The sequence below is a fragment of the Somniosus microcephalus genome, chromosome 3 (assembly GCF_052327205.1).
Source record: "Somniosus microcephalus isolate GS21.2 chromosome 3, FLI_Smic_1.0, whole genome shotgun sequence".
In the NCBI taxonomy this organism is placed as follows: Eukaryota; Metazoa; Chordata; class Chondrichthyes; order Squaliformes; family Somniosidae; genus Somniosus; species Somniosus microcephalus.
In genome coordinates, this window is record NC_140989.1 from 65,612,326 (window position 1) to 65,635,817 (window position 23,492).

General features: G+C 45.4%; 1 protein-coding gene across 3 annotated transcripts in view; it reads left to right on the forward strand.

Moving 5' to 3' along the window:
• The first annotated feature begins 2,404 nt into the window (after nucleotides 1-2,404).
• Nucleotides 2,405-23,492, forward strand: part of LOC147121110 (synaptotagmin-14-like) — a 262,320-nt gene continuing 241,232 nt past the window's right edge. For all 3 annotated transcript variants that reach the window (XM_085980841.1, XM_085980846.1, XM_085980853.1), the window contains exons 1-2: nucleotides 2,405-2,585; nucleotides 19,312-19,359. In XM_085980841.1, the coding sequence (XP_085836967.1) occupies nucleotides 2,573-2,585; nucleotides 19,312-19,359 (61 nt within the window). In that variant the 5' untranslated portion in view covers nucleotides 2,405-2,572. The remainder of the gene's footprint in view (nucleotides 2,586-19,311; nucleotides 19,360-23,492) is intronic.

The window sequence follows — 23,492 nt, forward strand, 5'->3', positions numbered from 1 at the left end:
TCAATCTCAGATTTAAAATTAACAATTGATCTAGCATCAATTGCCATTTGCGGAAGAGAGTTCCAAACTTCTACCACCCTTTGTGTGTAGAAGTGTTTCCTAATTTCACTCTTGAAAGGTCTGACTCTAATTTTTAGACTATGCCCCCTAGTCCTAGACTCTCCAACCAACAGAAATAGCTTCTCTCTATCTACCCTATCTGTTCCCCTTAATATCTTGAAAACTTCGATCAAGTCACCCCTTAATCTTCTAAATTCCAGGGAATACAACCCTAATTTGTGTAATCTCTCTTTGTAATTTAACCCTTGGAGTCCAGGTATCATTCTGGTAAATCTACACTGTTCTGCCTCCAAGGCCAATATATCTTTCCTAAGGTGTGGTGCCCAGCATTGCTCACAATACTCCAGGTGTGGTCTAATCAGGGTTTTGTATAGCTGCAGCATAACTTCTACCCCTTGTATATCCTCTAGATATAAAGGCCAGCATTCCTTTAGTCTTTTTTAAAATTATTCTCTGTACTTGTTCATGAAATTTGAATGATCTATGTACCTGGACCCCAAGTCTCTTGGACATCCACTGATTCTAGCTTTTTACATTTAGAAAGTACTCTGTTCTATCCTTTTTAGGTCCAAAGTGGATGATTTCATATTTGCCTACATTGAAATCCATTTGCCACAGTTTTGCCCATTCACTTAATCTATTAATATCTCTACGAAATTTTATGCCTCCATCTATACTGCTGACAATGCCGTCTATCTTTGTGTCATCGGCAAACTTGGATGTGTGGCTTTCTATCCCATCATCTAATTGTTAATAAATATGATGAATAGTTGAGGCTCCAACATGGCGAGACACCACTAGTCGCATCCTGCCAATTAGAGTACCTGTCCATTATCCCTACTTCTCTGACTCCTGCCAGTCACCCAATTTCCTAACCAGGTCAATTGTTTGCCTTCAATTCCATGAGCTCCAACTTTAGCTAACAGTCTCTTATGAGGGACTTTATCAAATGCCTTCTGGAAGTCCATATAAATAACATCAGCTGAAAAATTTTAGGTGTTCAGTCACTCTATCCTTAATTATAGACTCTAGTAATTTCCTGACAACAGATGTTAGGCTAACAGGTCTATAATTCCCTAGTTTCCCTCTCTCACCCTTCTTAAATAGCAGAGTGCCTGTCTCACACACACTGAAGTTGTATCTGCTCCTATCTCTCACACACTGTTGTATCTGCCCCTCTCTCTTTCTCACACACACTATTGTATCTGCCCCTATCTCACACACACTGTTGTATCTGCCCCGTCCGTCCGTCTCTCTCTCTCTCTCTCTCTCTCTCTCACTCACTCACTCACACTCGCCAAGGCTTCTTCGGCAGCACCTCCCAAACCCGCAACCTCTACCACCTAGAAGGACAAGGGCAGCAGGCGCATGGGAACACCACCACCTTCAAGTTTCCCTCCACATCACACACCATCCTGACTTGGAAGTATGTCGCTGTTCCCTCATCGTCGCTGGGCCAAAATCCTGGAACTCCCTCCCTAACAGCACTGTGGGAGTACCTTCACTGCATGGACTGCAGCGGTTAAGGAAGGCAGCTCACCACCACTTTCTCAAGGGCAATTAGGGATGGGCAATAAATGCTGGCCTTGCCAGCCACGCCCACATCCCATGAACGAAAAAATAAAAACACTGTTATATCTGGCACGTCTCTCTGACACTGTTGTATCTGCCCCTCTCTCTCACACACACTATTGTATTTGCCCGTCTCTCTCCCCCCCCACATACACACTTGTATCTGCCCCTCTCTGTCACTCACACATTGTTGTATCTGCCCCTCTCTCTTTCTCTCACACACACACTGTTGTATCTGCCCCTGTCTCTCTCTTCCCCCCCCCACATACACACTTGTATCTGCCCCTCTCTGTCACTCACACACTGTTGTATCTGCCCCTCTCTGTCTCTCTCACACACACACACACTGTTGTATCTGCCCGTCTCTCTTGCTCCCCCACATACACACTTGTATCTGCCCCTCTCTGTCACTCACACACTGTTGTATCTGCCCCCCCTCTCTCTCTCTCTCTGACACACACACTATTGTATCTGCCCTCCTCTCTGTCTCACACACACTATTGTATCTGCCCCCTCTCTCTCTCTCTCTCTCACACACACACTATTGTATCTGCCCCCCTCTGTTTCTGACACACACACTGTTGTATCTGCCCCCCTCTCTATCTCTCACACACACTATTGTATCTGCCCCCCTCTGTTTCTGACACACACACACTGTTGTATCTGTCTCTCTCTCTCTGACACACACTGTTGTATCTGCCCTCCTCTCTGTCTCTCACACACTGGGTTGCAGGCGGCGCGCTGGCTCCTGCTGATGAGCACGCGCGGGGGAGGGGGCGCGCACTGGGCGGCGGGAGCGCGCCTGGCCTGGAAGGTTCCATGTGTGTGTGTCGGTGTTTCTCGGTGGCGACGCCGGCCCCTCTCCCTCCTCCACCAACTCCAGCAAGCCGCTCCCCGGCCGCGGCAGTGGCAGAGTTTGGCTGGATGGATCATCAGCATCATGGCGATTGACGGTAAGTGGGCCACAAGGACCCCAGCTCGCGGTGACTGGGCCGCTCACTCCTCGCTCGCCTTGCTTGGCTCTCAGGGCCCGGCTGCCAGCAGCCGACAGGGCCGCAGTGTCGCCGCCTCTGAGGAGGTGAGCGGTAGTGGTGGCGGCGGGTACCGGCGGGCCGGGCCATCGTGTGAAACTGTGGCTTCAGTGTCGCTGTCCGCTACCCGAGGTGCTGAAAGCGGCGGCAGCCGCCGGCACCGACCCGGCCGCGGCGCCTGACTTTCAGTCCGTCCGAGACCCAGCCAGATAACCTAAAAGTTACTGCGGCCGGTTTGCTCCTTTAATCGGATTATTGTTTACAAACCGAGTACCTGGAGCCGGTTAACGGGCGGAATGTGAATGTGCGTCCTTTACCCCGAGCGCCCGTGCCCTTTACCCCAAGTGCCCTTTACCCCGAGCGCCCGTGCCCTTTACCCTGAGCCACCGTGCCCTTTACCCCACACCCTTTACCCCAAGTGCCCTTTACCCTGAGCGCCCGTGCCCTTTACCCTGAGCGCCTGTGCCCTTTACCCCAAGCGCCTGTGCCCTTTACCCCAATCCCTTTACCCGAAGTGCCCTTTACCCCTCGCCTTTTACCCCACATGCCCTTTACCCCTAGTGCCCATGTCCTATATCCCACCTGCTACTGCCCTTTAACCCATGTGCCTGTGCCCTTTACCCCAAGTGTCCTGTACCTTGAGCGCCTGTGCCCTTTACCCCAACCCCTTTACCCGAAGTGCCTTTTACCCCACATGCCCTTTACCCCTAGTGCCCGTTTCCTTTACCCCACTTGTTACTGCCCTTTACCCCACATGCCCTTTACCCCGCTTTCCCTTTACCCCAGTGCCCGTGCCCTTTACCCCAGCTGCTACTGCCCTTTAACCTGTGTGCCTGTGCCCTTTACCCTGAGTGCCCGTGCCCTTTACCCTGCTTGCCCTTTACCCCTAGTGCCCGTACCCTTTACCCCGCCTGCCACTGCCCTTTACCCCTAGTGTCAGTACACATTACCTCAGATGTCTGTCCCTGTTACCCTGAGTGTCACTACTAGTTACTCCAAATGTCAGACCCCGTTACCCCGCGTACTACTGCCGTTTATCCCAAACATCATTATACATTACCCAGATGTCGGTCCTCTTTATCCTAAGTGTCACTGTCTGTTAGGATTAGGGATGTGGTCATGAGAATGCTGTCCACGAACATTGTCTCTGTGTATAACAATGTCATTAGAGTAGGAATAAATGGGTCATTTTTGGGCTGGCAGGCTGCAACTAATGGCGTACCGCAAGGATCAGTGCTTGGCCCTCAGCTATTTACAATCTATATCAATGACTTAGATGAGGGGACCGAGTGTAATGTATCCAAGTTTGCTGACGATACAAAGCTAGGTGGGAAAGTAAGCTGCGAGGAGGGCGCAAAGAGGCTGCAAAGGGATATAGACAGTTTAAGTGAGTGGGCAAGAACGTGGCAGATGGAATATGCAGAGAAATGTGAAGTTATCCTCTTTGGTAGGAAAAATAGAAAAGCAGAATTTTTTTTAAAAGATGAGAGACTAGGAAATATTGGTATGCAGAGCGACCTGGGTGTCCTTGTACACAAATCACAGAAAGTTAAATGCAAGCAATTAGGAAAGCAAATGTTATGTCAGCCTTCATTACAAAGGGATCGAAGTATAAGAGTAAAGAAGTCTTACTGCAATTATATAGGGCCTTGGTGAGATCACACCTGGAATACTGTGTACAGTTTTGGTCTCCTTACCTAAGGAAGGATATACTTGCCATAGAGGGAGTGCAACAAAGGTTCACTAGACTGATTCCTGGAATGAGGGGATTGTCCTATGAGGAGAGATTGAATAGACTCGGCCTATATTCTCCAGAATTTAGAAGAATGAGAGGTGATCTCATTGAAACATACAAAATTCTTACAGGATAGATGCAGGGAGGATGTTTCCCCTGGCTGGGGAGTCTAGAACCAGTGGTCACAGTCTCAGAATAAGGGGTCGGCCATTTAGGACTGAGATGAGGAGAAATTTCTTCACTCAGAGGGTGGTGAATCTTTGGAATTCTCTACCCCAGAGGGCTGTGGAGGCTCAGTCGTTGAACATATTCAAAATTTTTGGATATTAAGGGAATCAAGGGATATGGAGATAGGGCAGGAAAGTGGAGTTGAGGTAGAAGATCAGCCATGATCTTATTGAATGGCCTACTCCTGCTCCTATTTTTTATGTTCTTATATTGTATTGCACACTTTGTCATTATTATATTATATGCTCTGTTACCATCTGTTGTTCTGTTATTTTCTGGTACATACTGTTACTATCCACAATGTACTATATCTTACACTAATGGCACTGAAATAAACATTATCATGTATGAACACTGCCACATTACCTCTGTTTCACTGCTGTTTTAGAGCCGTGATCTCTCTTACATGAGGAGGTTATTGAAGTAGACTGTAGTTATGGTGCTGAATAAACGTCCTCAGCCAGCTTAATCAATACATCTTTTAATATTTTCATGATCACCTTTGTCTTCATATTTACAAAAATCTAGCATATTAGATGGCAGGTTACTGTGAGGAATAATTGCACACTATCATCAATTTCAGTTGTTCTTAGTACTGGCAAAAACAACTCCAGTTGCTAGAATGTTTAAAAAAAATTGTTCTTCAGATTAATTAATTTTGGTGTTGCTTATCTGAAGAACCTCCATACTTCTAAGAATCTACAATTTGTTTTAATAAAATCAGGATTGACAGGACACTGAGTTTTTCAAGTCTATATTTGAATTGTTAATTTGCAATAGAAGGACTGTTACTACTTTAAGTTTCTTTAAAAAAAGCAAGAACGTGGACTAAATGAATAAAATAGAGTTTACTTGATGACGAATTAATAGAGCATATATGCCTGGGATATGTTGACCGTCATAAGAAAAACTAATTAATAACAACATAATCTACAAACAGGAGGTTGTGAGCAACTTTTGTCAGTGAACTATGAATTGAATATTGATTGGATAATCTAATTATACTACAAAGGTGCAGAAAAATTTAAATTCTTCCACTATGTTTAAAAGTAAGAAAGTTTTTTTTTTAAAGCACAATTATTACTGTGGAGGTGTAAAATTGTTCAGTGTTACCATGCATGGTATTCTCACATATAACCTTTCACCATTATAATTTCTTGGATATCTGTTTCGAATCACTTTTTGTGTCGATATATACTCCATTTTTTTCATTTATTTTCAAACCTGCATCTCTCTTTAAGAACGTCTTTTGCCATGCATCAGCTTTGACTTAGTGAGGAGATGGATGTCCTGTTAACACAAAGGCACTATAAATCGTAGATTTTGTCTTGTGTCTGTGCTCTAGGAAATTTGAGACCCACACCTAAATAAAGTAACATAATATATACACATAATATATCAGCATTACATAACTAGGCAGTACAACATGTTTCACTGATCTGGATAGACTTTGTTTTGGTGAGATTCCCTCTTTTATAAAGTATTTTAAAATCTCCTTCCCGGGTCACAACATGCCATGCACCATTCCTGGCCAAGAGGGCAAGCAGCCAAACTTCTAAGCATCCTGTATCCGTATTGCTCTGAAATTGGCCATGAGGAATTGCATGAGAGTGTTTCAGGGATAACTTTGTCTATTTGTTTCTTTCTCCATCCTTGAGAAGAAATATCTGCTCTGTCTAGCATTTCCTAGCAGCAGCATGGCTGAGATTAGGAACTTAGGGGGAAAAATTTGGTTTATTTGCGCCTCCCGTTAATGACCTAAGAGGGCGCCAATGGGGCGCAAAGCAACTCGCGCCCAGGCGCGATACCGCTAATGCCTCCCGCGAAATTCAGCAGGAGGTTAGCGGCGGCGGTAGCCAATAGCACCCCCGCGGCGCTGCACCTCTGGCAATGACGTCATTGCCGTGCGCAGCGTCCCACTCGTGCCTCGGCCACAATCTTCGGTAGCGCCCCCTGACTTACCGCCGGACGCAATGCCTGACAGGGTCAGGGGGGCGTACTTGCAGCCGGGGTGGCGCAAATTCAAGGGAAGGGGCCGAGCGGCCATTTTTATTGTTGGTCGCCTGCCAGCACCTGCCCTCGTTGCTGTCCCCAGCCTCCTGTGAAGCCCCCCCGCGGGGTGCTGGCTGCACTCCATGAGCTCGACACTCCTTTTGAGTGCCGGGCTCTTTTGCCAGCACTCCGATCCCTGGTGGCCCAGCTGGGTCATGCTGCGCTAGGCCCTTCCCCTTTAATAAGGGGAGGAAGGCCTGCAGTACCGCAACACACATCGCCGCGATATTCACTCGCAGCGCCCCAAGAGGGAGGAGGGGCGCTTCCAGTAGCTAGCGGTGAATTTCGGGCGCGGGGACGCTAACTTTTTCAGGGCGCTGAAAGTAACGCCCCGGTGAAGTTAGCGCCCCCATGGGCGCGACCCAATTTTGCCCCCTTAGTATTTCTGTGCTAAGTTGGCTGATTTCAGCTGGAATGGGTGGGGGTGGGGGGAAGTTGGTGGTGCTGAGGCACTGGAATTGGCCTCAGAATCCTGCTGTAGGGAGAGAACAAGATTGTCCAGGTTTCCCCTTTGACTGCTATAAATTGAACCCTGCTGGAAGTGGATGTGAAGTCAACAAGGCATCAGGCTCAGCGATGATGTCTACCACAGTCAAATAGCATATCACCACTTACTCCAATACTCATATACAATTGATGACCACTTGCACAAATTACTTGAGCACTACCGTTGTTTGTGAAACCATATCCTAGCAAGGAGTCAACACCTTCTGGAGAGGTAAGGAGGGGAGGGAAAAAAATTAGTGAGCAAAAAAGGAACTCAGCACATGAATGACAGTGAGTATGAATTCATGTCCTGTCATTCAATGGTACAATATTGGAACTATTAAAAATAGCCTGACTGACTCATGTTGTGTCCACTCTGTCTAACAACTGCAAACTGGAACAGAAAAGAGATACGTTACAATGTGGGTCGAAGAAGGGAGTCTTGTTAAATAATACGTAATAAAACTTTTATCTGCTAACATCAATTTATTTTGTCACAGTAAAATCTTCCCACATTGTTAGAATGTTGATGTGTAATTATTTTATTGAGACAAGATTTTATGGAGATTGTTACATAGGTGCCTGTTCTAGTAACATTTCCTGACTTTTAACGATCTGGGGAAAAGGTAGCATGAAAACTGTTTTACACAGCCTCATTTTAAAGCTGCTGCTTTATTCTGGGACTCGTAAGACAATTTCTCTGTATGTGCAAGTGTTTGTGTGTGAGTGGGAATGAATAGTGACAGGAACAGTATGTGCAACGTATAGTGTAAACTGAAAATGAGATTAATCTAAGATACAGAATATTACATTATTAAGATGTGATTGTCTCACTGTATTTAGCAGTTTCTAAAAAAATTAGAATAAAATAAATAATTTCCTCAGGCTCTCCATGGATGTAATCCCAATAAAATCTCTGACATGTCAGTAAAATAATATCATTAAGAAAAGAAAATGCTCAAACAGAAAAAATGTGGATAACTTTAATTTTTGTAGGTAGTGCCATTAAAAACAATTATTAAGAAGTAAATATTGTTAAAATATTTGTATTTCTAGAAGATGCCAATCTTCAAAGTCACAGCATCAATAGCATTGTTTGCGAGTCTAAAAATTCAGTATGTCACGATTTTCTTCAAAATCAATTTTTCTAATTTGCCTAAATTATTGCAAAGGTTAAATATAATGGCCTGGATATTCCGATCCCTACGGGTGTGTACGAGCTGTGTACACATCCGTAGGGACATCGGAAATGCCGGTTTCAGGCATGCACAGCGCATGTGCTGAAAACCGGCATTTCCAATCTATCAAGAATGTTCTTGACAGATCGGACGCCTGCCCTAAAGAGCCTCTGCGGGTGGATAGTTCGCTTTCTGGAGCCCCTCCGCCCGCAGAAAACCTTTAGAATTCTTACGCCTGGTAAAAGCAGGCATAAGGCCTGCTTTTGCCAGGATAAGAGTTGAAAAAAAGTAAAAAATAAAAAATTTTCAGTCATTTATCATTTAAAAATACTTTTTTAAAAAGGTGTTTAATTTTAGCCCTGTAAAAAAAACTTAATTTTTTTTTCAAAAAATTAAATTTTTGTTTAAAATATTTAATTTATTGTAATTTTAACTAATTTTAAAAATGTGATTTAAAAAAAAATGTATTTAATGTTTTGAAGTGTTTTGGGGTGATCTCCATTCATATATTTGACAGGCCTATCTGTCAAGTGTATGAAGGGAGATTCTCTTTGATTGGCTCCCCATGGCCCACGTGATCCCAGGGACGCTTGTGAACTGCATGCGCCTCTGGGATATGTGGGTCCTGCACACTTGGAGTTCGAGAGGCCCAGCATCGGAACTATACGCACCTTGGGAGCCCTCGGGTAAGTGCGTAGATTTTTTTCCAGATCGGAGGCTTCCGCACGCTGGAAGCCTCCGATCAGAAAATACGGCCCAGTAAAGTATACAGTTTAATGCAGAAAAGTAAAGATTAAATAGTTATGGTAATTAATCATATTTAAGAAAATTACTTAAATAAAAACAGAAAATGCTGGAAATACTCAGCAGGTCAGGCAGCATCTGTGGAGAGAGAAACAGAGTTAATGGAAAACTGTTTCTCTCGCCACAGATGCTACCTGACCTGCTGAGTATTTCCAGCATTTTCTGTTTTTATTTCAGATTTCCAGTGTCCGCAGTATTTTGCTTTTGTATGAAAATTACTTTTTGTGCAGTGATGATTAGATAAATATTGTTTATCTTAAATCCACATCTTTAAGCCAAATAGAACTAAGGCCATTAGTTCAACCTGAATGATGACTTGCCAGTAAACAAGCTCCAATTTGTAAATACCTTGGGGCTAATGTTTATTTAGGTTATTTTTCTTAAGGTTTTTTAAAGGAAGAAATATTGCCAAGTATTTCTCTGTCAGTTTACAATGTTAGCTGTCCAGCTCAAAATAACCATAGCTATTTGCTACCGAAATAATGTGAGGAAAAAAATTAAACAGGGGCACCTCATAGGGAGAAACTACACTTTACTGCCATAAATTGTTTAACAACAACTTCTGAAGTATATTCTATTATATGATAGCTAAGGATGATCACTCCTGTCATCTATGGAAACCCTTGGGACAGAATCAAAATGATAAGTACTTTAATTAGAACTTACAACTGAGGAACCTGAGGTACAATTCCAGTTTCAGCTGAAACTCACATTTGCTCCCTTGAAGCATGGGTTTGCTGGTATTAAATTAGCCATTGTAGGGTGGGAATTTTGAGAATAATTGCATCATATGTTGGCGAATTGACTAAGGTGAGTGAGATTGATGATATTTGTGTGAATTTGTTCATTATCAATTAAAAAGACTAACATGGATTAGCAAGAAAATTAGAAAACTACAGTATAATGACCAGGACTGGTGCCAGTTGTCAATGAGACTGGTTGTGTCAGGTCTTTCATTTTTCTCTCTCTTTTTTGTGCTTTCGCAACCCTTGACTCTCCCCCGATGATTTTATGATTTTTGATTAGCTCATTCACATAGACTGAAGTTATACTGCAGGTACCAGTTTCTGACTGAAGTTATATGCATGCTGTTTTTCTGTCTGGATTGCAGTAAGGCCAACCACAAAGGAATTCTGTACATTTTTATTGTTAGAAGCATCCATTATCTCATACCATTAAAAACATTCCATACAAAATTTGAGAATGGCTTTCCCTCTAATTTTCCCTCCTTATAGGAAGGTTAAAGACCTTGCCTCAACACCTCCCCATAGCTGCTGAGCTGAGGTCAAGACTCAATCAGTGCGTGAGTGAATCTATGACCCACTACTCCATGTTCAGGTGTCAGATTGAGATCAGACACCGGAGTTGTACCACAAACAGGACTGCCCTGGTAGACCCATTGTTTCAACCTGTTCTTGCCCCACAGAACTGATTTCTTCCTATCTCGACTCTTTTTTTCTCCCCTTGTCCAGTCCCTTCCCACCTACATCCGTGACTCTGCCGACGCCCTCTGCCACTTTAACAGTTTCCAGTTTCCTGGCCCCAACTGTCTCCTTTTCACTGTGGACGTCCAATCCCTCTACACCTCCATCCCCCACCAGGACGGCCTGAGGGCGCTCCACTTCTTCCTTTAACAGAGGCCCAACCAGTCCCCATCCACTACCACACTCCTCCGCCTGGCTGAACTTGTTCTCACATTGAATAACTTCTCCTTTGATTCCACTCACTTCCTCCAAATTAAAGGTGTTGCTATGGGCCCTAGCTATGCCTGCCTTTTTAAAGGGATATGTGGAACATTCTTTGTTCCAGTCCTACTTGGGTCCCCTCCCTCACCTCTTTTTCTGGTACATTGATGACTGTATTGGTGCCATTTCCTGCCCTCGCCCTGTTTGCTTCCAATTTCCACTCCTTCCCTCACCTTCACATGGTCCATCTCCGACTCTTCCCTTCCTCGACTTTTCTGTCTCCATTTCTGGGGATAGGCTATCGACCAACATTCACTATAAGCCCACTGACTCCCACAGCTACCTGGACTACACTTCCTCCCACCCCGCTTCCTGTAAAGACTCTATTCTATTCTCCCAGTTTCTCCATCTCCGCCGCATCTGTTCTGACGATGCCACCTTCCATACCAGTGCTTCCGGTATGTCTTCCTTTTTCCTCAACCGAGGATTCCCCTCTACCGTGGTTGACATGGCCCTCAACCGTGTCCATTCCACTTCCCGCACTTCTGCTCTCACCCCTTCCCCTCCCTCCCAGAACCACGATAGGGTTCCCCTTGTCCTCACCTTCCACATTCAACGGATCATCCTGCGCCATTTCCGCCACCTCCAGCGTGATCCCACCACCAAACACATCTTCCCCTCCCCCCCCCCCCCTCCCTTTCAGCATTCCGATGGGACTGCTACCTCTGCGACACCCTGGTCCACTCTTCTATCACCCCCAACACCCCTTCCCTTTCGCCCAGCACCTTCCCATGCAAGCACAGGAGATGCAACACCTGCCCTTTACCTCCTTCCTTCCCACCGTCCAGGGCCCCAAACAGGTGAAACAGTGATTTACTTGTACTTCTTACAATTTAGTATACTGTATTCACTGCTCATGATGCGGTCTCCTCTACATTGGGCAGACCAAACGCAGATTGGGTGACCTCCGTTCAGTCTGCAAGCGTGACCCCAAGTTTCCGGTCGCCTGTCCCTTTAATTCTCCCCTCCACTCCCACTCTGATCTTTCTGTCCTCGGCCTTTTGCAGTGTTCCAACGAAGCTCAACGTAAGCTCGAGGAACAGCACCTCATCTTTCTATTAGGCACTTTACAGCCTTCAGGACTTAACATCGAGTTCAACAATTTCAGACTATAAATTGGCCCCTGTAGTTCTTTTTTTTCCTCTTGTTTCCTCACATGGTAGCTGTTAATGTTGCTGCCATCATCATCCACACATCATCTAGAGCCATCTTTTGTTTCTTAACTTGTCCCATTGCCTTTTGCCTTACACTATCATTCCTTTTGTCATTCAATCTCTCCTGCCTTCCATCCCATCACAGACCTTCCCTTTGTTCTTTCCTCCCCATCTCCCTGCCCCTGCTTAAAAATCTCTCCTCCCTAACCTTTTCCAGTTCTGATGAAGGGTTCAACCCGAAACGTTGACTCTGTTTCTCTCTCCTCGATGCTGCCTGACCTGCTGAGTGTTTCCAGCACTTTCTGTTGTTATTTTATACCCGAGTTGTACTGTAGCTTTCGAGCTGATGGACATTCGTTACTGCTTTGCATCAATGCAAAAGTTTCTATATAATTGCATTCATAGATACTCTTGTGGCTTCTCTACTCCCATCATCTCAATCACAGACCAGGCCATTTCCAACCAATTCCTTGCATCCCTCACCACCCACAAACCCGACCTTCTTCCAATCCCACTTCCTTCTGTGTCCACTGCTGGAAAAAAACTCTCCAAGTCATTTACAATTGCACTTTCAAACTCCAAACTGTCTAGCCTGTGGCCCTTCATTCACTACGCTACTTCTGCAACTGTTGATCTGCTCAACCACTCCCTCACCTTCACCTATGATGCCCATGTCCCAATTAAAAGTTACTTTCTCTCAGCCCAGTTGTTCACCCTCATATGACCCTCATCTTTGCTCCCTCAAGTTTAAGGGGCACAGATGTGAGTGTATCTGGCGGACAGTTGGTTCAACCATCCATCGTTGGATCTGGATGGACTACATCATGCATTGGGCCTTGCTCTCCTCTGCCAAAAGCACTCACTACTCCAGGATCATTCTGAAAAGCAAAGACAAGCACTGACTTTTTTTTATCCACAACCAGCTGTCTCCGTAAACGCCTCTCGTCTGCCCCCTCACTTCCAACAACAAGTGAATGGAGCTCATGAACTTCTGTTCAGCTCCTCTGCTGCGTCTCCCACTTCCCTTTTCCCACCAAGCTAAACCTTCCCCAAGGTTCCCCCACCCTAGCTCTGAACCTGGTCTTTCTCTAGTTTATGTTGTCCTTGAGACATAACTCCTGCTCTCTTGACTCCATTCCCTTCCTGGTCTCTATGATAGCTGAAATTGTAAATTGTTCCCTCTTCTCAGGTATTGTCTTCCTCCCTTTCAATACAGCCATCATCACCCTCATCCTAAAAATATTCCACCCATGACCCCTCTGTCCTTGCAAACTACTGCCCCACCTCCTACCTCTCTTTCCTCTCAAGTCCTTGAATGTGTTTTCGCCTCCCAAATTTATGCCTACCTTTCCCACAATTCTCATACCAGGTTTCCACCCCGTCACAGCACCAAAATGGCTCTTCTAAAAGTCGCAAATTACATCCTTTGTGACTGTGGTGCACTATCCTTCCTCGTACCTCCTGACCTTTCTGCAGCCTTTGACATGGTCAACAATATTATCCGCTTCCAATGCCTGTCCTCCGTTGTCCAGTGGGACTTCCCTGACTTGGTTTCACTCTTACCTATCTAACCATAGCTAGAGCATCTCCAGTAATGGCTTTTCTTCCCACCCCTGAACTGGATGAATCAGTACTCCTCCGTGTTGAACACCACTTGGAAGAAGCACTGAGAGTGGCAAGGGCACAGAATATACTCTGGGTGGGGGACTTCAATGTCCATCACCAAGAGTGGCTCAGTAGCACCACTACTGACCGAGTTGGCCGAGTCCTGAAGGACATAACTGCCAGTCTGGGCCAGCGACAGGTGGTGGGAGAACCAACACGAGGGGAAAAACCTACTTGACCTCGTCCTCACCAATCTACCCATCGCAGATGCATCTGTCCATGACAGCATTGGTAGCAGTGACCACCGCACAGTCACTGTGGAGACGAAGTCCCGTCTTCACACTGAGGACACGCTCCATCATGTGTGGCACTACCACCGTGCTAAATGGGATAGATTCAGAACAGATCTAGCAGCTCAAAACTGGGCATCCATGAGATGCTGTGGGCCATCAGCAGCAACAGAATTGTATTCCACCACAATCTGTAACCTCATGGCCCGGCATATCTCTCACTCTACCATTAACATCAAGCCAGGGGACTAACCCTGGTTCAATGAGGAGTGTAGAAGAGCATTCCAGGAGCAGCACCAGGCGTACCTAAAAATGAGGTACCAACCTGGGGAAGCTGCAACACAGGACTACATGCATGCTAAAAAGCGGAAGCAGCAGGCTATAGACAGGGCTAAGCGATCCCACAATCAACGGATCAGATCAAAGCTCTGCAGTCCTGCCACATCCAGTTGTGAATGGTGGTGGACCATTAATCAACTAAGGAGGAGGAGGCTCCATGAATATCCCCATCCTCAATGATGGTGGAGCCCAACACGTGAGTGCAAAAAACAAGGCTGAAGCGTTTGCAACCATCTTCAGCCAGAAGTGCCAAGTGGATGATCCAGATCGGCCTTCTCCTGAGGTCCCCACCATCACAGAGGCCAGTTTTCAGCCAATTCGATTCACTCCACGTGATATCAAGAAATGGCTGGGCGCACTGGATACAGCAAAGGCTATGGGCCCCGACAACATCCTGGCTATCGTGCTGAAGACTTGTGTTTCAGAACTAGCCATGCCTCTGGCCAAACTGTTCCATTACAGCTACAACACTGGCATCTATGCAACAATGTGGAAAACTGCCCAGGTATGTCCTGGCCACAAAAAGCAGGACAAATCCAACCTGGCCACTTACCATCCCATCAGTCTACTCTCAATCATCAACAAAGTGATGGAAGCTGTCATTGACAGTGCTATCAAGCAGCACTTACTCACCAAAAACCTGCTCACCGATGCCTAGTTTGGGTTCCGCAAAGACCACTCGGCTCCCGACCTCATTACAGCCTTGGTCCAAACTTGGACAAAGGAGCTGAATTCCAGAGGTGAGGAGAGAGTGACTGCCCTTGACATCAGCGTAGCATTTGACCGAGTGTGGCATCAAGGAGCCCTAGTAAAACTGAAGTCAATGGGAATCGGGGAAAATGCTCCACTGGCTGAAGTCATACCTAGCACAAAGGAAGATGGTTGTGGTGGTTGGAGGTCAATCATCACAGCTGCAGGACATCGCTGCAGGAGCTCCTCAGGGCAGTGTCCTAGACCCAACCATCTTCAGCTGCTTCATCAATGACCTTCCCTCCAACATAAGGTCAGAAATGGGGATGTTCGCTGATGACTGCACAGTGTTCAGCGCCAATCGCAACTCCTCAGATAATGAAGCAGTCCATGCCCACATGCAACAAGACCTGGATGACCTTCAGGCTTGGGCTGATAAGTGGTAGGTAACATTCGTGCCACAGAAGTGCCAGGCAATGACTATCTCCAACAAGCGAGAGTCTAATCATCTCCACATGACATTCAACGGCATTACCATCGCTGAATCCCCCACCATCAACATCCTGGGGGGTCACCATTGACCAGAAACTTAACTGGACCAGCCACATAAATACTGTGGCAACATGAGCAGGTCGGAGGCCATGGAGAGAGTGCAGTGAAGATTCACCAGACTGATACCTGGGATGGCAGGAATGATGTATGAGGAGAGATTGGGTCGATTAGGCTTATATTCGTTAGAGTTTAGAAGAATGAGAGGGGATCTCATTGAAACTTATAAAATTCTAACAGGACTAGACAGACTAGATGCAGGAAGGATGTTCCCGATGGTGGGGGAGTCCAGAACCAGGGGTCACAGTCTAAGGATAAGGGGTAAGCCATTTAGGACTGAGATGAGGAGGAATTTCTTCACCCAGAGAGTGGTGAACCTGTGAAATTCTCTGCCACACAGGGCAGTTGAGGCCAATTCATTAAATATATTCAAGAAGGAGTTGGATATATTTCTTGAGGCTAAAGGGATCAAGGGAAATGGGGAGAAAGCAGGGACCGGGTACTGAATTTGGGTGATCAGCCATGATCTCATTAAATGGCAGAGCGGGCTCGAGTGGCCGAATGGCCTACTCCTGCTCCTATCTTCTATGTTTCTATTCTGCGGCGAATGTCTCACCTCCTGACTCCCAAAGCCTTTCCACTATCTATAAGGTATAAGTAAGGAGTGTGATGGCATACTCTCCACTTGCCTGGATGAGTGCAGCTCCAACAACACTCGAGAAGCTCGACACCATCCAGGACAAAGTAGCCTGTTTGATTGGCACCCCATCCACCACCTTAAACATTCACTCCCTCCACCACTGGCGTACCGTGGCTGCAGTGTGAACCATCTACAAGATGCACTGCAGCAACTCGCCAAGGCTTCTTCACAGCACCTCCCAAACCCACGACCTCTACTTCCTAGAAGGACAAGGGCAGCAGGCGCATGGGCAGCACGGTGGCATAGTGGTTAGCACTGTTGCCTCACAGCGCCTGGGACCCGGGTTCAAATCCGGCCTCGGGTGACTGTCTGTGTGGAGTTTGCACATTCTCCCCGTGTTTGCGTGGGTTTCCTCCGGGTGCTCCGGTTTCCTCCCACAGTCCAAAGATGTGCGGGTTAGGTTGATTGGCCATGATAAAAATTGGCCCTTAGTGTTAGGGGGGATTAAATACGTGGGGTTACGGGGATAGGGCTTGGGTGGGATGGCTGTCGGTGATAGGGACCGGTTGCTAGGGTTTGGATGATCAGCCATGATCTCGTTGAATGGCGGAGCAGGCTCGAAGGGCCGAATGGCCTACTCCTGCTCCTATCTTCTATGTTTCTATGTTTCTACCACCACCTCCAAGTTCCCCTCCAAGTCACACACCATCCTGACTTGGAAATATATCGCCGATCCTTCATCGTCGCTGGGTCAAAATTCTGGAACTCCCTCCCTAACAGCACTGTGGGAGTACCTTCACCACACGGACTGCAGCGGTTCAAGAAGGCGGCTCACCACCACCCTCTCAAGGGCAATTAGGGATGGGCAATAAATGCCGGCCTTGCCAGCGACGCCCACATCGTAAAAACAAATAAAAAAAAGGATCTATCCTTGGCTGCTGCTTTTCCTCATCTACATACTGCCTATTGGTGAATTCTTGCACAGATATGGGGTCTGGTTTCACATGTACGCTGATGACACCCAGCTCTACCTTTCCACCACCTCCCTCGACTTCTCCACTGCCTTCATGTTATCAACATGCTTGTCCGATATCCAGTCTTGGATAAGACACAATTTAGAAACGTAGAAAAATAGGAGCAGGAGTAGGCCATTCGGCCCTTCGAGCCTGCTCCGCCATTCAATATGATCATGGCTGATCCTCTACCTCAATACCAATTTCCTCCACTCAAGTATTAGGAAGACCTGTCTCAGGTTGAACCAGACTGCAATCTCTGCATCCTATTTGGTCCGAGCTGCGTTTCGGACGTTATATCCTCTCCGTCACAAAGGCTGCCTACTTTCATCTCGGCTAAGCAGTGCCTCGATTTCAAAATTCTCATCCTTGTTTTCAAATCCCTTCATGGCCTTGCCCCTTCCTATCTCTGTATTCTCCTTCAGCCCCACAACCCCCCGAGATATTTGCACTCCTCTAATTCTGCCCTCTTGAGCATCCTTGATTATAATCGCTCAACCATTGGTGGCCGTGCCTTCTGTTGCCTAGGCCCTAAGCTCTGGAATTCCCTTCCTAAACCTCTCCGCCTCGCTACCTCTCTTTCCTCCTTTTAAGACGCTCCTTAAAACCTACCTCTTTGACCAAGCTTTTGGTTACCTGCCCTAATTTATCCTTTTGTGGCTCGGTGTCTCATTTTTTGTCTTAAAATACTCCTGTGCAGCGCCTTGGGACGTTTTACTACGTTAAAGGCGCTATATAAATACAAGTTGTTGTTGTTATACCACCTGTCTCCCCCGCCGCAGTACCTTTGCTGCGAAAGCCTCATCTATGCCTCTGGCAACTCCAGGGTTGGCTATTCCAATGCTTTTCTGGCCAGTCTCCTATCCTCCACCCTTCATCAACTTCAGGCCATCCAAAACTTTGCTGCCCATATCCCATCCTCACCAAGGCCTGCTCACTTCACCTCTGTGCTCGCTGACCTGCATTGACTCCTGGTCTCCCAGCGCCTCATTTAAAATTCTCATCCATATAATCAAATCCCTTCCCTCCCTATCTCAGTAACCATCTGCAACCATATAATCCTCTGAGAACCCTGTGTTCCTCCAACTCTAGCCTCTTGTGCATCCTCCAGTCCTTTTGTCCCTCCATTGGAGCCTGTGATTTCAGCCATCTGGGCCCGAAACTCCTGAATTCCATCACAAAGACCTCACTGCCACTCCCCCTCCCTCTCCTCCTTTGACCCCACCTCTTTGAGCAAAGTTAGTCACCCCTCCTAATACTGTATCTCCCTTTTTGGCTTGGTGTCAATTTTTGTTTGATTACCCTTTTGTTTTTTCTACATAAAAAGTGCTATATAAATACAAGCTGTTGTTGTGATGTTGCAGCATCGACCTCTGACGCTGCCATCATTACTAATCCCATTTTGCATAAATGTTAAACTCTACTCTTTTTAAACTAATTTAGGAATGATCAAGAAGAATAAAAGCTTATGCCTGTATTTCATTTTGCAAATATGCTGGATTATCTTAGTACTATCTTTATTAGTTTAAACTATTCATTTACAAAAGTAAGTGGCACCAGTGAGTTAGTTTTGTCCTGGTTGGTGTCAAGCTTATTGAGTGTTGTTGCAGCTGCATCCATTCAAGTTAGTGGAGAATATTCCATCACATTCCTGACATGAGCTACTTACTGTAGAATACCCAGCCTTTGATCTGCTGTAGTAGCCATGGTATTTGTGTGGCTGGTTCAGTTGAGTTTCTAGATAGTGGTGAATGTTGATAGTGAAGGTCTTCACAATGGTAATGCCATTGAACGTCAGGGGGAGGTGGTTAGGCACTCTCTTGTTGGAGATGGTCATTACCTACCACTTAAGTGGCAAGTAACATTCATACCACACATCAGCCTGGATGTTGTCCAGTATTTACTGAGGCCATTGGCATGAATCAGATGGGAGCCTTAATACTGTCCAGTGCAATTTAGGGGTACACCTGGGCGGAGCATGTGCTGTGCATGTGAAAGGTGCTATAAAATGTAACTTTTTCTTTGTTCCTTCATTCCATCCTTTCATTTGAAGCAAATGTCTTGAAACCCAGCACCACTTTTTATAGTCAGCATTTAAATAAAAACATCTTTAACTAATGGTAAATTTATCTTTCCACAGGTGGAGAACGTACTTGTGGCGTTCATGAACTTATATGTATCCGCAAAGGTAAGAAAACTGACAAAGGTTGACAACGTTATAAATCTGTATGGGGGGGAAAGGAGAGTTTATAGAAAAATAAATCATTAATAACTTGGTGTTGCATATGATTGATTTTGAGACCAATTTTGGTTAGTATTTTTTTAACCAACCACAGGAAAAATTCTTATGTGTACTGAAGGATAATAAAGTCATAAACCTGATCTCTATAAACGGGCTAACAATTTTATTATACAGAGGAAATTTCTGTCCATGATCTTAATTTGATTATTTAATTTCTACTAGTCGATCTTCCATGGTGTTGTATATAGTAAGCCGGATAAAATGGTCACTCTCTTACCTGTCTCTGACGTCTTTGTGTTGCTGTTTCTCTCTGTCTCTCCCCTTCTGCTTCTGTCTTTTTTTTCTTTTCTGCTATTTCTCTCCCCTTAATTCTTTCATAATCATAATCATAATCAACTTTATTGTCATTGTTAGTGCACAAGTGCAGTACAACGAAATGTAGGCTTGCGGCTCCCGAGAGTGTACATTTAGATTAAGACATTTAAACATTCAACATTCATTTGGCTTGTAATACATTAACATAAGCATAACCATAATAAAGTGCATTGGCAGATGTGCAGGCTTTAGTGTTTATTTGTGGAGTTCAGTAGGATGACAGCCCTGGGAAAGAAGCTGTTCCTAAATCTGGTCGTTCGGGTGCGAATGCATCTGTAGCGTCTCCCAGATGGCAGGAGGGCGAACAGACTGTGGCTGGGGTGGGTAGGGTCTTTGATGATGGTCCGTGACCTCCGTAAACAGCGTTTCTAGTATATGTGCTCTATGGTCAGTAGCTGGGTGCCGGTAATGCGTTGGGCAGTTTTGACTACCCGCTGCAGGGCTTTCCGGTCATAGTAGCTACAGCTGCCATACCATACTGTGATACAGTTCGTCAGGATGCTCTCTGTAGTGCAGCGGTAAAAGTTAAAGAAGATCAGGGGTGACAGGTTACATCCCTTCAGCCTCCTTCGGAAATATAGGCGCTGCTGGGCCTTCTTCACCAGAGAGGAGGTATTGAGGGACCAGGAGAGGTCTTCCGTGATGTGGACTCCGAGGAACTTAAAGCTCCGAGGAACTTTTTGGTTCTCCTGGAGTAATTTTGACTTTAGACAAAAGTGTAAAACGTGTGATATCGGCTCAGCCACCCGTTATACACCTCCTCCGATTTTCGTTACTATTGACTTCAATGGAAATTGTATCTCGCATGTGAATGAAATTAGCATTGACCTTATCTGTCAACAAAATACAGATGGAGATAATTAGTTGGCTTCAAAATTCAATTTTTTTTTTTGAAAATTGGAAGTAACATTAAATAAAGTAAATACTCTTTGTGACTCCGCCCAGTTCTGCCCCAGTCTCTCTCACCCCAACTTCAGTCTCTCTTTCTGTTTTTATTAAAACATTCAATTTAAATTTTACCTCAGTAAAACTTTGAAATTGTACTCCTGTTTTTCAAAATTATTTGAAGAAAAACTACTGAGCAAAAAATGCTAGAAGTTTAAGAAAAATATTCCATCAATGTAGCTGATTAAACAGTAAGGATGTATCCTGTGCAATCAGAGGGGAGGTGAGAAGAATTTTTTTTACACAGCAAGTTGTTATGGTCTGGAATGCACTGTCTGAAAGGGTGGTGGAAGCAGATTCAATAGTAACTTTCAAAGGGAATTGGATATATACTTGGAAAGGAAAAATTTGGTGGGCTATGGGGAAAGAGCAGGGCAGTGAAACGAATTCTATATCTCTTTCAAAGAGCCGGCTCAGGCACGGTGGGCAGAATGGCCTCCTTCTGTGCTGTATCATTCTATGATAGTGAGAAATCATTAACATGAGCAAACAAGGAACATATAATCATTGCATCAACTCCTTGTCTTGTGTTGGAACCAATACAATGCTAGTTAAACTGACCATACACATTAGTGCTGCAGCTTTCTCTGAAAGTTGGTAAATCACTAGACAGATAATTGTGGAACACTGGACTTAGTGTGTATGTGCTTATGTGTACACAGTGGTCCTGTGCTATTGCCAGAGGATTTCATTTACCATGTGCCCGGTGTGCACGAGTCACATTGAATAATGTTGATACATACGAACATACGAAAAAGATGGATAGAAAAAGACCTACTGGTACATCGAGCCTGTTCCATTCAGACATGTAATTTAAGCAACAGGGAAGGAAAAAAGGGAGGTGGGGTGGCAGTACTGATTAAGGAAGACATTGTAGTGTTGGAACGGGAGGATGTTCTTGAGTGGACAAGGACAAAATCCATTTGGTTAGAGTTGAGGAGCAAAAAGGATATGATCATGCTATTGGGGGTATTCTACAGCTATTGGGGGTATTCTACAGTCCTCCACATAGTGAGAGGGAGGTAGAGGAGCAAATTTGCAGGGAAATCGCAGAGATATGCAAGAGCTATAGAGTGGTGATTTTGGGGGACTTTAATTACCCAAATATTGATTGGGATAATGCTAGGGTAAAGGGAAAGGAGGGGAAGGAATTTCTGAAATGTGTTCAGGAGAATTTCCTTGACCAGTATGTTCTTGGCCCAACTAGGAAGGAGGCATTGCTGGATCTGGTGCTGGGGAATGAGGTGGGCCAGGTCGACCAAGTGTCTGTGGAAGAACACTTGGGTACGAGTGATCATCGTATCATAAGATTTAGATTAGCAATGGAGAGGAGCAAGGAGCAATCTGAAGTGGAACTTCTAAACTGGAATAGGACTAACTTCAATGGGATGCGAAAGGATCTAGCCAGGGTAAAATGAGACCAAAGACTGACAGGAAAAACTGTAACGTAACAATGGGTTGTGGGGGACTACGGTCTCCCGCGTAAAGAAATAGGCAACACAGCGAGCTACAAGAAATAGGTCTTTACTCCAACTCTCACACTACAGTACTGAATTCGTGAAGCCCGCGAACCTGTGATGACTCACGGATTGGTCACCTGCTGGAACCTGATTGGTTTTCCTTCTATCAGCAGCAGGCAAGTCTGAACGTGCCTTATTCCTCTCAGCTTGCAACTGTCTTGCGGGGGCGAGGGGAATACAGCAGTTAAAAGGGGATTATACAGGTTTATCTACATACACACAGTGTTTCCCCAATGTGGCAATGCCACAGGGTGATCTTTAAGGAGGAGATGTTCCAAGTACAGGCTAGGTACATTCCAACAAGAGGGATGGGTAAGGGAACCAAAGCAAGGTCTCCTTGGATGAAGAGGGAGATAGAGAAGATGATGAAACAAAAAAAAGAGGGTGTATGATGCATGTCAGGTGAATTCTTCAAGGGAGAACCAGACCAAATACAATAAGTTGAGAGGGAAAGTGAAGATCAAAATAAGATTGACAAAGAGAGAATTATGAGAGTAGAATGGCGGTCAACATAAAATGGAACCCAAAAATCTTCTACCGGCATGTAAACAGTAAGCGGATAGTAAGAGGCGGGGTGGGGCCTATTGGGGACAAAGAAGATGATATATGCTTAGAGGTGCAGGGCAAGGCTAGAATACTCAATGAGTACTTTGTGTCAGTGTTTATTAAGGAGGTGGATGCTGACAAAATATTGGTAGAAGTGGAAAAGTTAGAAGCAATGGAAGGGGTGAAAATTGATAGACGGGATGTACTAGAAAGGCTGGGTATGCTTAGAGTGGATAAGTCGCCTGGTCCAGATGACTTGCATCCCAGGATGCTAAGGGAATTGGGGGAGGAGATAGTGGAAGGGCTTGCCATAATTTTCCAATGTTCCCTAGATGCGGGGGAGGTACCTGAAGTGTGAGGTGATGCACTTTGGCAGAAGGAACAGGGAGAGGCAATATACACTTAATGGCACAGTTTTAAATAGTGTGCAGGGACAGAGGGACCTGGGAGTTAATGTGCATAGGTCCCTGAAGGTGGCGGGACATATTGAGAGAGTAGTTAGCAAAGCATATGGGATCTTGGGCTTCATAAATAGAGGTATTGAGTACAAAAGTAGAGAAGTTATGCTGAACCTTTATAAAGCACTGGTTAGGTCACAACTGGAGTATTGCGTCCAGTTCTGGTCACCACACTTCAGGAAGGATGTGAAGGCACTTGAGAGGGTGCAGAGGAGATTTACCAGAATGGTTCCAG